Raw genomic sequence first — 12839 nt, 5'->3', positions numbered from 1 at the left:
ATGATAGCCGTAAGGTAACTGTTATGCTTATTGTAGCTGTTAGCTAAAAACGCTAATTTAACGTAGTTTGCCCTGAATTCAGCTTTGACAAACAAATATGATCGACTGTTTCTAGTAGAATTCCAAAGTTGTCATCTTGTACCCTCTCAGAGTACCCCCTCTGTATGCTTGCAGAGACCCCTACAGTAGGGAAACATGCAAAACGGTGTCCAAACCTTTGTGTTTTAGCTTTATTTACGCCTTACACAGCATCCAACTCTTTAGCTAACTTAATAACTTTAGCTAAAGTGAATAGTTAGTCTAATTCATTAGTGCAGCATTACTGGATCACCTCTGTTTGAAGTGATATAATATGATATACAACTATCACTGTGTTTAACTACCATAATAATTCTTAGGGTACTGAGTGCATGCTTAATTAGATTTTTTTTTTTTTTTAAAGCATGCTGCTCCATTACTATGTTTGACAGGCTGAAGTTGTCGGGTCACCTCCTAAATCGACCATCTTTTACAGGTGTTTTGTGCCAGAAATGGAGTGTCCACTGAAGACTGAAGATACTGAATCTCTACGCCTTGCCATTGATCCCTCTTGTGCCTTCATCTAGACAAGAGACATTAACTTAACCACTCTCACATGCTCTGTACCTACATCACCTTCCCTGACAGTCGTAGCTTGGCTCATCTGAGGGTGAAATTATAAGAATGTGTTATTTTGCAAAGTGCTCTCTAGTGTTCCTAAATAAAATATGGCATTGACGTCATTTCTTTTGAATTAATCCCTTCTTCTGAAATATAAGAACCTCTTCTGGTTTTAATGGCACTTTGGATTTCCTGACTTTCTGTTCCACTTCCAAACCCAAATAGATGCTGACAAGCTGACACAGTAACATGGAAGAGGGAAAGACGTTGGAAAGGACTACTACAAATAAACCTAATGCCTAACAATGAAAAGTGTAAAATAAGAACAACAACAATAATAATAAAGATAAAAGATGAAGTAACAAGTTTTTAGTTTTGTTTATTCCAAATGATCATCCAGATGTCTGTGACATGTGATGACAAACACCATAATGGAAGGCCTTAGTCATCACATGCTTAAACTCATCATATATTTTTGCATATGCTGAACAGGCAGTCAGACATGCTGTAACTGTGGGGTAGAAAACAGCATGAACACCATACGGCAGGGGTCTCAAACTCCAGTCCTCGAGGGCATGGAAAAGTTGCATGACTCCAGTCCACCCTTGAGGACTGGAGTTTGAGACCCCTGTCATATGGAATATGACAGGTGTGGTTGAACTGCATGAAGACTCTGAAGTTTCTCTTCTCTTCTGGCAGGACAGGAATGTGGCCTTGTCCTGTGAGCCACTGTAAGGATGTACTTAGAGTAGAACTGGACTGTCACCGGCCTCAGGCTCTTCACCCTTTTCAAAGACAAAGCAGTCATTTAGATAAAATATTAGATATTGTTTACCTGTAAATGCACAAAGTAAATTTAGAAATGTAATTATTGTCAAGAGTGAACAAGCACTGATAGTGTAATCTACAGCTGTGGCCAAACGTTTAGAGAATGAGAAGTGTTGTTTGCTGTTTCAGTGATAGTTGTATATCATATTATATCACTTCAAACAGAGGTGATCCAGTAATGCTGCACTAATGAATTAGACTAACTATTCACTTTAGCTAAAGTTATTAAGTTAGCTAAAGAGTTGGGATGCTGTGTAAGACATAAATAAAGCTAAAACAAAGGTTTGGACACCGTTTTGCATGTTTCCCTACTGTAGGGGTCTCTGCAAGCATACAGAGGGGGTACTCTGAGAGGGTCCAAGATGACAGCTTTGGAATTCTACTAGAAACAGTCGATCATATTTGTTTGTCAAAGCTGAATTCAGGGCAAACTACGCTAAATTAGCGTTTTTAGCTAGCAGCTGCAATAAGCATAACAGTTACCTTACTGCTATCATTTGTTAACATGACGCTTGTTCTTATACATGTAGTACATTTATTACCAACCTGAGAGTTTATCCGCTGGTCATTCGACATGACGAATGACTTCTGAAGTCTTAATTGAGCTCAAGACGCTGTAGATTCCCGTCGGTAACACTTTCGGTCCGCTAGTAAAACGTAGTTCTATTAATCTGCGCTTGAACCGGAACCGGATGTAAGTTCCAAAAAACTGAATTTTGGAACTGAAATTGAATTGTAGAACTGAAACTGAATGGTGAGAAGTGAAACTGAAATTATTCGAGAGCTGAATTTTTAAAGGATAAAATGCAGTTTCAAAGCAAATCAATTCATTTTCAAAATATAAATTCAATTTCAATTTAGTGATGATCATTTTCAAACCATAAATTCAATTTCAAATTAGACTAATTCAAATTCAGTTTTCAAAAGCATTTATTCAAGTTACAATTCAGATTCAATCTGAGCAATTCAAATTCAAATTGAACTTATTCAAATTCAGTTTCTGATGGCACAGATTTCTGCCCATAGGACTTCGATCAAAAACAAAATAAAAAAGTGATTGATAATCCAAATCCATATTACCATTTTATTGAATTTATAACATGAAACCAGGTTGTTCATGTAAACAAGCTCAGTTATTTATTAGAAGTAGTGAAGTGATCATGTTGTTTAAAGGTCCTTACAATAAGCTCTTAATTCATCAGAATCAGAATACTGTAATAATCCCTAAAGAAATTAATGAAGAAACAACTGCAGACACAACAACATAAATTAGGCTGGACACTGCTGTAATACCAATTTAAACCAGAAGGTGTCAATGTAACCTATTATAACCTATTGAGAGAAGTATTTCTCACTATAAGATTTGACAAAATAAGTATTTAGCATGACATTTTGGGGATTTTACTGGCTTCACAGCTTGTGTTTCCTTGCAGATGTTAAATGTAACATATGAGCTAAATTATAAACTTCACGTAAACAACCACAAAAACACCACAGAATCAAAGGACCTGCCTCCCCACAGGAACGAGCACACATACAGTCATGCTTATCTAAGAAGTCCAACAGAAGCAGCAGGGAATCAATCACTGCTGTGATCAGTGAAGCAGTTTCCTCCAATAATCAATAATATCTGTGATCAGAAGTCGATGAATGTGCTGTTCTTTAGCTACCTATCGGTAGGATCTGCTGCAGATCGATATCAGATCTCTAATGCTCTCTTTACATTTTAAAGAGTCCTGAGAATGAGACTTTGGACGAATGTGGGTTATTGGGTAATTATTGATTATTGATTACTGGTATAAATGCTGTCAGTAAAGTGGTAATCAATGAGAGGATCATTCAGTGTTTATGAGTTTCCTTTAGTAATCTGTGAGGGTGATTTTAAAAAAACACGATGCACAGTAAACAAAGTATCAAATGAAAGATTTATTCTTATAACACATGTCATTACACATAAAGGAGCCAATGTGAAAGAGGTCAAATGTAGTCAGAAAAGAGCTGCAGAATCCAGATCAGCGAAGCACAAACCTCCATCCATCCACCAGCAGCTACACAGCAGGAGGCTTCAACGCTCAGGTGAAGTCTGAAAAAAGTCTGCAGCAATGACTGCAACTGTCTGAACTTTGGGCTCACATGGATGACTGTGCTGAGATTATTATCTGAAACTCTGAACATCCACCACCAGAACTGAAGATAAACAACAGACTTTTTAACAGAACTTGAGAGGACCACTGACATAAACTAGGTCCAGTACTGACATGTGTGGGCTGAAGAGCAGTGTACTGGAGAAGACCTCTGGAGGAGCCGCAGCGATGCTTCTGCAGAGTGAAGCGAGGAAAAAAGCATTTAAAACCAGATCTGCTCGCTTCACAGAAATCTCACAGCTGAGGGCTCCCTCCTCTGAGAGATGGCGCTCTCTGTGTAAGGTATGATAAGCTCGGTAAAAAGAAATGCCATTTTGGGGGGGAATTACCACCTCCATTAAAATGTAACAAAAGGTTCCCAACCATCGTGAAACCATAGGGGAAAGCATCAGCAGTGCTTTTCCCTAATCCCTAACGCAGTGTTTGCTAAACACTGAACAGGTCGGCCCACAGATCAGTGTTTAGAGTCAGGACCGATCCCACCCCAATGCAAACATCAGGTAAACAGAATCGCCCTCTGGGAAATAATCGTTGCACACCTTCTATTATACAGGCATCCATTAGCAATGTTGATGTGATGTAGCTACCAATGATTGGTTATTTCTTTCTAATTGGTAATTAGTTTGGGTAGTCTGTAAAATTAACTCATAATAAACTAACAGTCCTTATTTAATATCTTGTCTTTTCTAAAAATTAGGCCTTTGTTTTCGCCATTACCAAATTACAACACAAATAATAAGCATTTAACATCTAGCTTCCTGTCTGCCCGTTTATTTTATAATAGACGAACTACAGCATCAAAATGACTTGATTTGGGAGGTAACCAGCATGTGGTTAACATGAAACCCTAACCATAATCCTACCCAGAAGCAGCTCACCAGAGACCAGGTGGGCATGAACAGGTGAACAGAGAGAGATTAGGTCACATACCATCGATCACTATGAGCCATACAGTGTGACGAGAGACTCCTTCAGAGTTGCTTGCCAGGCAGGTGTACTCTCCAGCATCAGCCAGAGTTACGTTTCTCAGAGTCAGCAGTGATTCTACCTCATAATCCATCGCATTCAGATCCTCATCCTGTGAGGGAGAGGGACATGGATATCACCCAACATGTTTCACTCAAAAGGTTCCAATCAAAGCTGGTCGATACAGCTCTAAACACTGGGTCAGGAGTCTGAGAGAACTTTAAGAGTGTGACACTAAAGGCCAGTTTACGCCAGTTAGTTTACTTTTCTTTTAGTATGGGACTAGACTCGGTCCATGTGTGGGAAAGGAAAAGAAGGAAAAGTAATCCCATGGTTTAGTGGCATATCGTGGTGATATGCAGGTAAGAGCACAGTAAACTGTAACACATTATACAAGTCTTAACTTCTACCCATCCATCGTCTCTGGAACCCTCCTGAGCCGAGACATCCTTCAGAGGGAGTTCTTTTCCACCACATTTGTCTGCACTCTTATGCCTTTGGTCCAAGGCCACAGCTCATCATCACAGATCATGGTAAAAATATAGATTACAAGTAAATCAACGGCTTTACCTTCACCCAGCACAGCAGACATTTCACCAAACTCTCTATGAATGCCCTACTTCACTTTACTCTGGTTTGGAAGGAAACTAACCAGAGTGGGCAATCCAACATCTTCTGGATAAAAACTGTTGCGTCAAATTTGGAGGTGCTGATTCTCATCCCTGCCTTCCTGATGAATCTGAATTTGAGCAAACAGATGGAGTCTTTGCCAGTACACCAGCATAGCATCTGACTGCTAATAGGTGATTTGTCACCCTTGTCCCCTCACCTTCCTCTACAGAAAAGGTGGAGGAAGGTGACCCCATTTAAGGTCAGCAGCTGATCTTTGGATGGTTTGAGAGCGACTAAATGTCCTGCTTCATGGCTTCACCAACATGTGAGTTTTTGTTTTAGTGACACCCAAAGCTATACTCTACCCTCCCATACATGTCAGCTGCCTCCAGAGGCTCACAAGCTAACTAAAATTTGATAGGACTCCTTCTACTGCATCTCTGGTGTCCACCAGGTGGTTTGAGGGTTGATGTTGCAGCTCCAATAAGACACCTCTTTAATAGAGAGGTTTAAGCCCAAATGGGATAATTTAATAGAAATTGTCCCATTTGGGCTCAGTGTCCCATCCTCGAAATACCATTTTAATTCTGGAGGTTGCAACTGTCGATCTTCCTGACTGTTGCCTATAAATGGTTTTTTTTTTTTTATGTTTGAATGTGTCAGGCCTGCCTGGTACCCTCCCTAGCCACAAAGCAGATGACAGCTCAGCTCCAGTCTTCACTCAAGTGGTTGCAGATGTGATGACAGAGAATGTGCATCTTTGGAGCTGGAGGTGCAGTTCCCATTCATTTTTTCTGCCTGTTACACTCATGCACAAAAACTACGAGCTTGGGTTTAGAAAAAGATCACGGTTTGATGACGTTAACCCTTACCCCACCATGGACCAGAATAACATTAATCTAGCTTCAAACCACTTTGGAGACATAAAATAATTCTAACATAAGCCTGTAGTGCTGCCTGATTGTGGTGTACGTACTTTGGGAGGACGAACAAAGGGAAATATTTCTATGTCTTCTTTGCTGCCATTGATCACGATGTGTTTGAACCACCGTATGTAAGGCTGTGGGTCACCCATCACTGCGCACACAAGCTCCACATCACTACCAACAACAGCGATCCTGTTACCCTGCAGCCCAGCATGCAGGTCTGGCTTTTGAGGAGAACGCTCTGTAACAAAACAAGGTTTAAGGTTAGCATGATGCAAGATCATACAAACGACTAATGTCCACAGAGAGCAGGAGGAGACCGATAGCCATTCTGTTTGCTTGCAACATGAGGATGTTTAGTCTGGATAAAGTCTTTATGAAACTCTGTACGTTTTGTAGTTTACTGACAATATGTTTGTCCACTTAGTAAGTACTTAGAAAATGCATTAATGTTATTACTAAAGCTCACTGTGCCATAGTTTAGTGATATTGACTTTTTATGTGGTTATATTTGCAATCTCAGATTTGGAGGGAGTTCTGTGTTTCTTTCACATGGTCACATTTTAATGTTAGGTGTATTTGATATATTGTTGTTGACTTTGTTCAGTGAGCTTTAATGCGGTTTAAACAAAGAATACCCTTGGGACACCTCTACAGCAAATCAGCACTTTATTCACTCCAGCATTTCCACTCTTATACTTCTTAAAGTGCTGTAATTTTATTTTTACTTGTTAAGGCCAAACCGCCTCCATCAGTCATGCAACCTCCTTGATGGTGTGGGCGGTTGTACAGGACCAGTGAAAAGTTCGGACACACCCACCGAAGGTCAGCGTTATGGTCGACACACACAGTCCAAAGTACTGGAACCATCTGGTTTTTGCAATAAAGCATGCTGTATGCCGTGTATACATGCTGCAGATAATCTTACCAATTACATTCAGCTGATAGGTGTGTTGGAGGGTCCCGTGTCTATTCTGCACCACACAGGTGTAGTTCCCTTCATCAGAGGGAACCACTGACTCCTTTATTAGAGTCCATGTGTGGTCTCTGATCTGCAAGATTAAAGAAAGATACAGAAAGGGTGAAGTAAAGCTTTACAAGCTGAAGTTGTTTCTAGAGGCCTTTGACTCATTGGTCCATCCTGACCTCTTTTCCGTTCTTGTACCATCGCAGGGCAGGAAGCGGCTTTCCTGTCGCTTGGCAGTGAAACTTCACCGTCTTCCCGACAGGAACTCTGTAGATGTGTCTCTTGTCCGGCCTCACCCACTGCGGTGGCAGTGATTCTGAGACAACATAAGGAAAACATCATGATTAATACTGCGTATGCATCTTTCCAACACAAAGACTGAAACTAAGAGGATCAGCTTGAGGGTTAGCATGCAGCTTCTCACTGCAACATTCCCCGGGTTGTCCACTTTTCTTTAAGTATTATTCAGAGGATTTCACAATTAAAGAGCGTCATTTAAAAAAAAGGTGCTCATGAATGTGCACAGGCTGAACCTTTGCACATAAAAGAGAAATCCATGCATTTTCCCGTGATAAAATGATCAACAAGTCTATCATACTTGGTTAAAACAAATCCAGATTATATATCATCCAATATAAAGGTAGTGCTAGAGACCAGTGGAGACCTTGCTCACTTCAAATGCTTTTGTATTAATCTAATTTTAATTTTGATCTCTGGCTCTCTTCCACAGTGTGTCTTTGTCACGGCAGATAGCTGCCCCTCCCTGACCCTGGTTCTTCTGGAACTTTCTTCCATTTAAGAGGGAGTTTTTCTTCCCCTTGTCACCAAGCACTTGCTCAAAGAAAGTTGTCTGATTTTGGGGGTTTCTCTGTATTATTACAGGTCTTACCCTACAATATAGAGCACCTTGAGGTGACTGCTGTTGTGATTTGGCACTTCTTAAATAAAATAGAATTTAATTGAAATTAATAAAACCCTGCTGAATTGGGCACCTTTGATAAAGCACTGCCACATAATCCTCCACACTTTCTTCAGGCTTTAACATTTTCAAACATATTGTCATCTTCACAAAATCCTCACACACAAACTCAAAAGTTGTTTGATTTTTTTGATTTATGTCAAAAATACCTGCCGACTGGTCATTATTCATATGAGTCTCTATGATGTCAGTGCTCCGCAGATTGTCATTTACATCAGACCTCTCACTGCTCATAAGGGGGCAATTTTCAACTTGCGCCTCGGCATTGGGGTCCACCTCAGCAACACAGGGCTCCCGTGGCCCCAGCTGGCTCTGCAGGGTTGAGCGGTTGCCAGCCAGGTGCTCTGGCCGTCTTTGAGGATCATAAAAAACTGCCTTCTGTGACACACAACATGCTTAAGGAGCACAAATTTGCACCCCAAAGAAACCATCTTCCAGGTCGAGAACAGGGTCCTAGGCGCCCAAGAGCCATCCGGCATTTTGCAGACCCCTCCCTCCTCAAGGTGCTTTATATTGTAAGGTAAAGGCCGTACAATAATACAGGAAAACCTCAACCATCAACTGACCTCCTGTGAGCAAGCACTTGGTGATAAGGGGAAGGAAAAACTCCCTTTTAACAGGAAGAAACCTCCAGCAGAACCAGGCTCAGGGAGGGGCGGCCATCTGCTGCGACCGGTTGGGGTGAGAGAAGGAAGACAGAACTAAAACATGCTGTGGAAGAGAGACAGAGATTAATAATAAGTTGTGGCAAACCACCAGGGGATTCCACTCATACCCAGCGAGAAGGGAAGAGGGACGAGTGATGTTTTGGATTCTAGGAGATGTTTTGCCGCCTTGTGAAGTCACTGGGGTTGAGTGAAGCTGAGATTAAAGTTGATATAAAATGTGATGAGCTCTCGTGTCATCCTTACATGCCTCCACAAAGTAATGATTAAGTGCAGGGAGGTGTATAAGACCTTCCAGCTGCCCTGACTGGTTTGAACTGTGTTTTACATTTTTCACTGTAAATAAATGCACCGGGTTCACTTGGAGCTAACAACTCTCAAAAACCTGAGGTGTTACATTTGGTACAGTGGTAATTCTGATAGGTTTTCCCATTTGCGCCATGGTTCCCGGCTCTTGTCCTTGCTGGGTTTGGTAACGCTTAGGGCTGGGGTCCGTTCTTCGTACCTCGCTTACTACATCCAAGATCAAATTATCGCGCCAACTTTGAGCTCGCTATTCCGGTTCTCCGAGCACACCTGGGCCCTGTTTCAGGAAGCCGGTTTAGTGGAAAAACTGAGTAAGTATACCCTGAGTTAACGAAAACTCTGGGTTTTCGGTTTCACAAAGCGAGTTCAGCTGCAGCCTGAGTGAGTCACTATGACGACACACTCCGTGAAGCTAACCTGCCCCCTAGCAGGTTTACTACAACTAACCCTGACTGTCTCCGCCCCTTTGTCGGAAACCTGACAGTAGGAAGTGTCGGACATGGCGTGCCACTTCCTTGAAGAGCCAGTAGATCGTGAAGCCCAAATTCTCCGCAGAGCTCTCCGCCGGGAGAGAGTGATCAGAGCGCGTTTGGACATTTTATCATTTCCTGATGATTTTCTGTGCGAACGTTACCGTGTCTCAGCACAATCTATAATTTATTTGGATAACATCCTCAGGCCATATATTACGCATGTGACACATCGCGGACATGCTCTCAGTTCATTACATATTATTTGTATTGCACTTCGGTTTCTTGCAAACGGGAGCTTTCTGTATAATATTGGTGACGCTGAGCACGTTTCCAAGGCTACCGTCTGTCGGGCAGTCAGGAATGTTACAGTTGCACTGAAACGTCTCCTGTACTCGTTTGTGGTGCTCCCCGGTCATAGACCCACAAGATTTATCAAAGAGGGATGCCACAAAATTGCAGGTATCAGGATGACCAAAACTTAATGTATGATGTGGTGATACTTGGACTACTACTTAAATTTTACATTTATTTTCAGGGTTCCCAGGCGTGATTGGCTGTACAGATGGTACTCACATTCCAATCATTGCTCCTTCAGTAAATGAAGGAGACTATGTGAACAGGAAGTCTTTCCACAGCATTAATGTACAGGTACATAGTTCCCTGTAGCATGTCAAACTAACAAATTATTTCATTATAGTAATGGATGCTAATTTGTGTTCTCTGCACTGTGAAGATCATATGTGATGCTGCCAACATTATCACAAATGTGGAAGCCAAGTGGCCAGGCTCTGTCCATGACTCACAAATATTCCGTGAATGTACACTGAGCACAAAATTTGGACATGGTGAGTTGAGAATACTTTAAAATATATAAAGACCAATTGCTTCAGGGACATTTGAACTGAAGTGTACCCTTCTGTCTTAGGAGAGTTCACTGGCTACTTGCTTGGTGATAGGGGTATCCATGTTTACCCTATTTGCCTACCCCTTACCCTGACCCTGAACCGGGCCCACAGCAGTGATATAATCTGGCTAATTGCAGGACAAGAGCCAGAATTGAAATGACTATCGGAATGCTTAAGGCCCGGTTCCAGTGCCTGCAAAGACTCAGGGTCACCCCAGAAAGGGCATGTGACATTATTGTGGCATGTGTGATTCTTCACAACATTGCCACAATTAGAGGAGAACACTGTCCTTCTGAACCAAACATCAGCAGTGATCCAAACCATGAACATCCTGACCCTCCCACGGACATACAAGATGGAAGCGCAGTCAGAGACACCATATGTCACAATCATTTCTTTTGACCCATCACCTCAACATGTTGAAAGAAGAATAAACAGATTTTTTGTTCAACTGGCTTTATTGGTCGCCTGTATTTCCTGTACACAAAGTATTAAAAGATGTAAACCTCATAAAGTGTCTCTGTTGCTTCCTCCTCTGTAACAGCTGTCAATGTTTCTTCATTATTTTCCTGTAGTAAAGAAATAGACAACATTGCTGTTCTACTGTAAACTCATATAATCTGTGGAGTATTAAGAGTACTCACAACTGCATGTTGGTCTGGCTCAACAGGAGGCTGCACCAGATGCAGTACACCATCACCATCAACTGATAGAATATGAGGTTTATACAGGTCACTTATAACTTACAAGGGACCAAATGGCAATTAACAAACATACCAAGCACCTTACACTTCATTGTCATTATGCTCTCAAAGACAACCAAGGCTCAGGGAAGGCAAAATCAGTCGGAAAATAACTTCACTACAAAATAATCCATTATGGTAAAGAGTTTATCAAATGAATGTGTCGCACTGCAAAGGTGACTGTGAAGAAAGGATGTATGCACATCATGTATTATTTTGAATTTACCCCTTATGTAGGCACTTGTGTCTTGCGGGGTTATTGACTCAGAGGATGTCCCCGCAGAGATGCCTTCGGCCACAGGGCGCCCACTGTTTTGGCTGAGGGCCAACTGCTCAGCCTCTGTGAGTGGTGGTGGTGGAGGACCCCCACCTGTTTTTCGGGCCTCCGCTTTTTTTCTGTTGGCTATAACGGGCCACATTTGAGCATACAGAGTAAGCAAATATGTACTTGTAATGTGCTCAGATAATTTCAATAAGTGCTTACAGAAAGAAAATGAATGTAGCCTCTAACTGCAATTGATTTACATGGGACAAACAGACCAAGCACTGTGGCTCATAATACAATTACACCTTACCTGTTTGGACTATATTTTTATATTTCATTTTTACTTGCTGCCAGGCACGTTTGGGGCCTGTTGGGTTGCACCTGCGCTCACATCACATCACAAAATAAAATGTATAAAATAACAAATAAAATAACATATGATAAAATAACGTGTTAAATGGGTGGAAATCCCTCGATCAATGTTTAAATTAACACTCACGCATTGACTCTGTCGGCTATGTTTTGCCATGCATGCTTTTGCAGCTGTGGCTGTGTTACTTTTTTCCGCGGAATTTGCATGTTATCGGCATATGCTGCCATCAGAATTTCGGCCTCAAGCGCTGTGAAATACATTGACCGCGCCTTCTTTCCCTCCGTCTCCATGGTGACTCGCTTAATCTGTGCTCCGCTTATCAGGGCTTTATGTATCCTCGTCCGCGCGCTTCACTTGGGGTTAAAGCAACTCCGCGTTGACTGAACTAATTGTTATCAGCCTTTCTGAAACGGAATATTCCGAGTTGGACAGTTCGGGGTTACTCAACCGTGAGTGTCGTTTTTCACTCTGAGTTTTCCAAACCGGCTTCCTGAAACAGGGCCCTGTTGTTGACGATTAGTACAGCTGGATGAAGTAATGTGAGATCACTGGGTAGCTTAACAGGGGCTACGCATCGATAGTAGAAACATTGATCGGCAACCCTTTGATTGGTCGGCGAAAATGTCGAAGGAGCGCGCTCGGTATTTTTCGGCAGCAGAGCAAGAACTCTTGAGTGAGGGATTTCAGGAGTTTCAGAGTTTAATTAAAACGCAAGGGAACACTGCAAAGGCTGCAAAAGCAAGGAGAGAGGGCTGGCAGAAAGTTGCTGACAAATTAAACTAGTAAGTAATTTAATAATAATAATAATAATAATAATAATAATAATAATAATAATAATGGATTGGATTTATATAGCGCTTTTCAAGGCACCCAAAGCGCTTTACAATACCACTATTCATTCACTCTCACATTCACACACTGGTGGAGGCAGCTACGGTTGTAGCCACAGCTGCCCTGGGGCAGACTGACAGAAGCCAGGCTGCCATATCGCGCCATCGGCCCCTCTGGCCATCACCAGTAGGTGGTAGGGTAAATTTATTATATTATA

The 12839-nt window shown here is 41.8% G+C and overlaps 1 protein-coding gene and 2 long non-coding RNA genes across 4 annotated transcripts in view; 1 reads left to right on the top strand and 2 right to left on the bottom strand.

The window, feature by feature from the left end:
- Nucleotides 1–1228: 1228 nt before the first annotated feature.
- Nucleotides 1229–2416, bottom strand: LOC146665508 (uncharacterized). Its single transcript, XR_014912392.1, has 2 exons — nt 2014–2416; nt 1229–1424 (listed from the first exon to the last, which is right to left on the bottom strand). It is a non-coding gene; the product is annotated as an uncharacterized LOC146665508 (long non-coding RNA).
- Nucleotides 2417–3598: 1182 nt separating this feature from the next.
- LOC146665506 (uncharacterized) overlaps nt 3599–12839 on the bottom strand; it is a 29980-nt gene continuing 20739 nt past the window's right edge. The window contains exons 6-10 of the mRNA XM_085413240.1: nt 7262–7398; nt 7044–7167; nt 6166–6356; nt 4542–4689; nt 3599–3785 (exon numbers count right to left, since the gene is read on the bottom strand). Coding sequence (XP_085269366.1) covers nt 3709–3785; nt 4542–4689; nt 6166–6356; nt 7044–7167; nt 7262–7398 — 677 coding nt within the window. The 3' untranslated portion in view covers nt 3599–3708. The remainder of the gene's footprint in view (nt 3786–4541; nt 4690–6165; nt 6357–7043; nt 7168–7261; nt 7399–12839) is intronic.
- LOC146665507 (uncharacterized) lies at nt 9306–10458 on the top strand. 2 transcript variants are annotated; one of them, XR_014912390.1, is made up of 3 exons: nt 9306–9343; nt 10041–10153; nt 10239–10458. It is a non-coding gene; the product is annotated as an uncharacterized LOC146665507 (long non-coding RNA). The 2 variants fall into 2 exon arrangements; XR_014912391.1 differs by lacking the exon at nt 9306–9343 and adding an exon at nt 9368–9964.

This window comes from Rhamphochromis longiceps, linkage group LG7 (assembly GCF_057381845.1).
Source record: "Rhamphochromis longiceps isolate RC_006_pf linkage group LG7, R_longiceps_female_GT1.1, whole genome shotgun sequence".
In the NCBI taxonomy this organism is placed as follows: Eukaryota; Metazoa; Chordata; class Actinopteri; order Cichliformes; family Cichlidae; genus Rhamphochromis; species Rhamphochromis longiceps.
The sequence above is the reverse complement of the archived record's forward strand: the minus strand, read 5'-3'. Positions and strand labels throughout refer to the sequence as shown.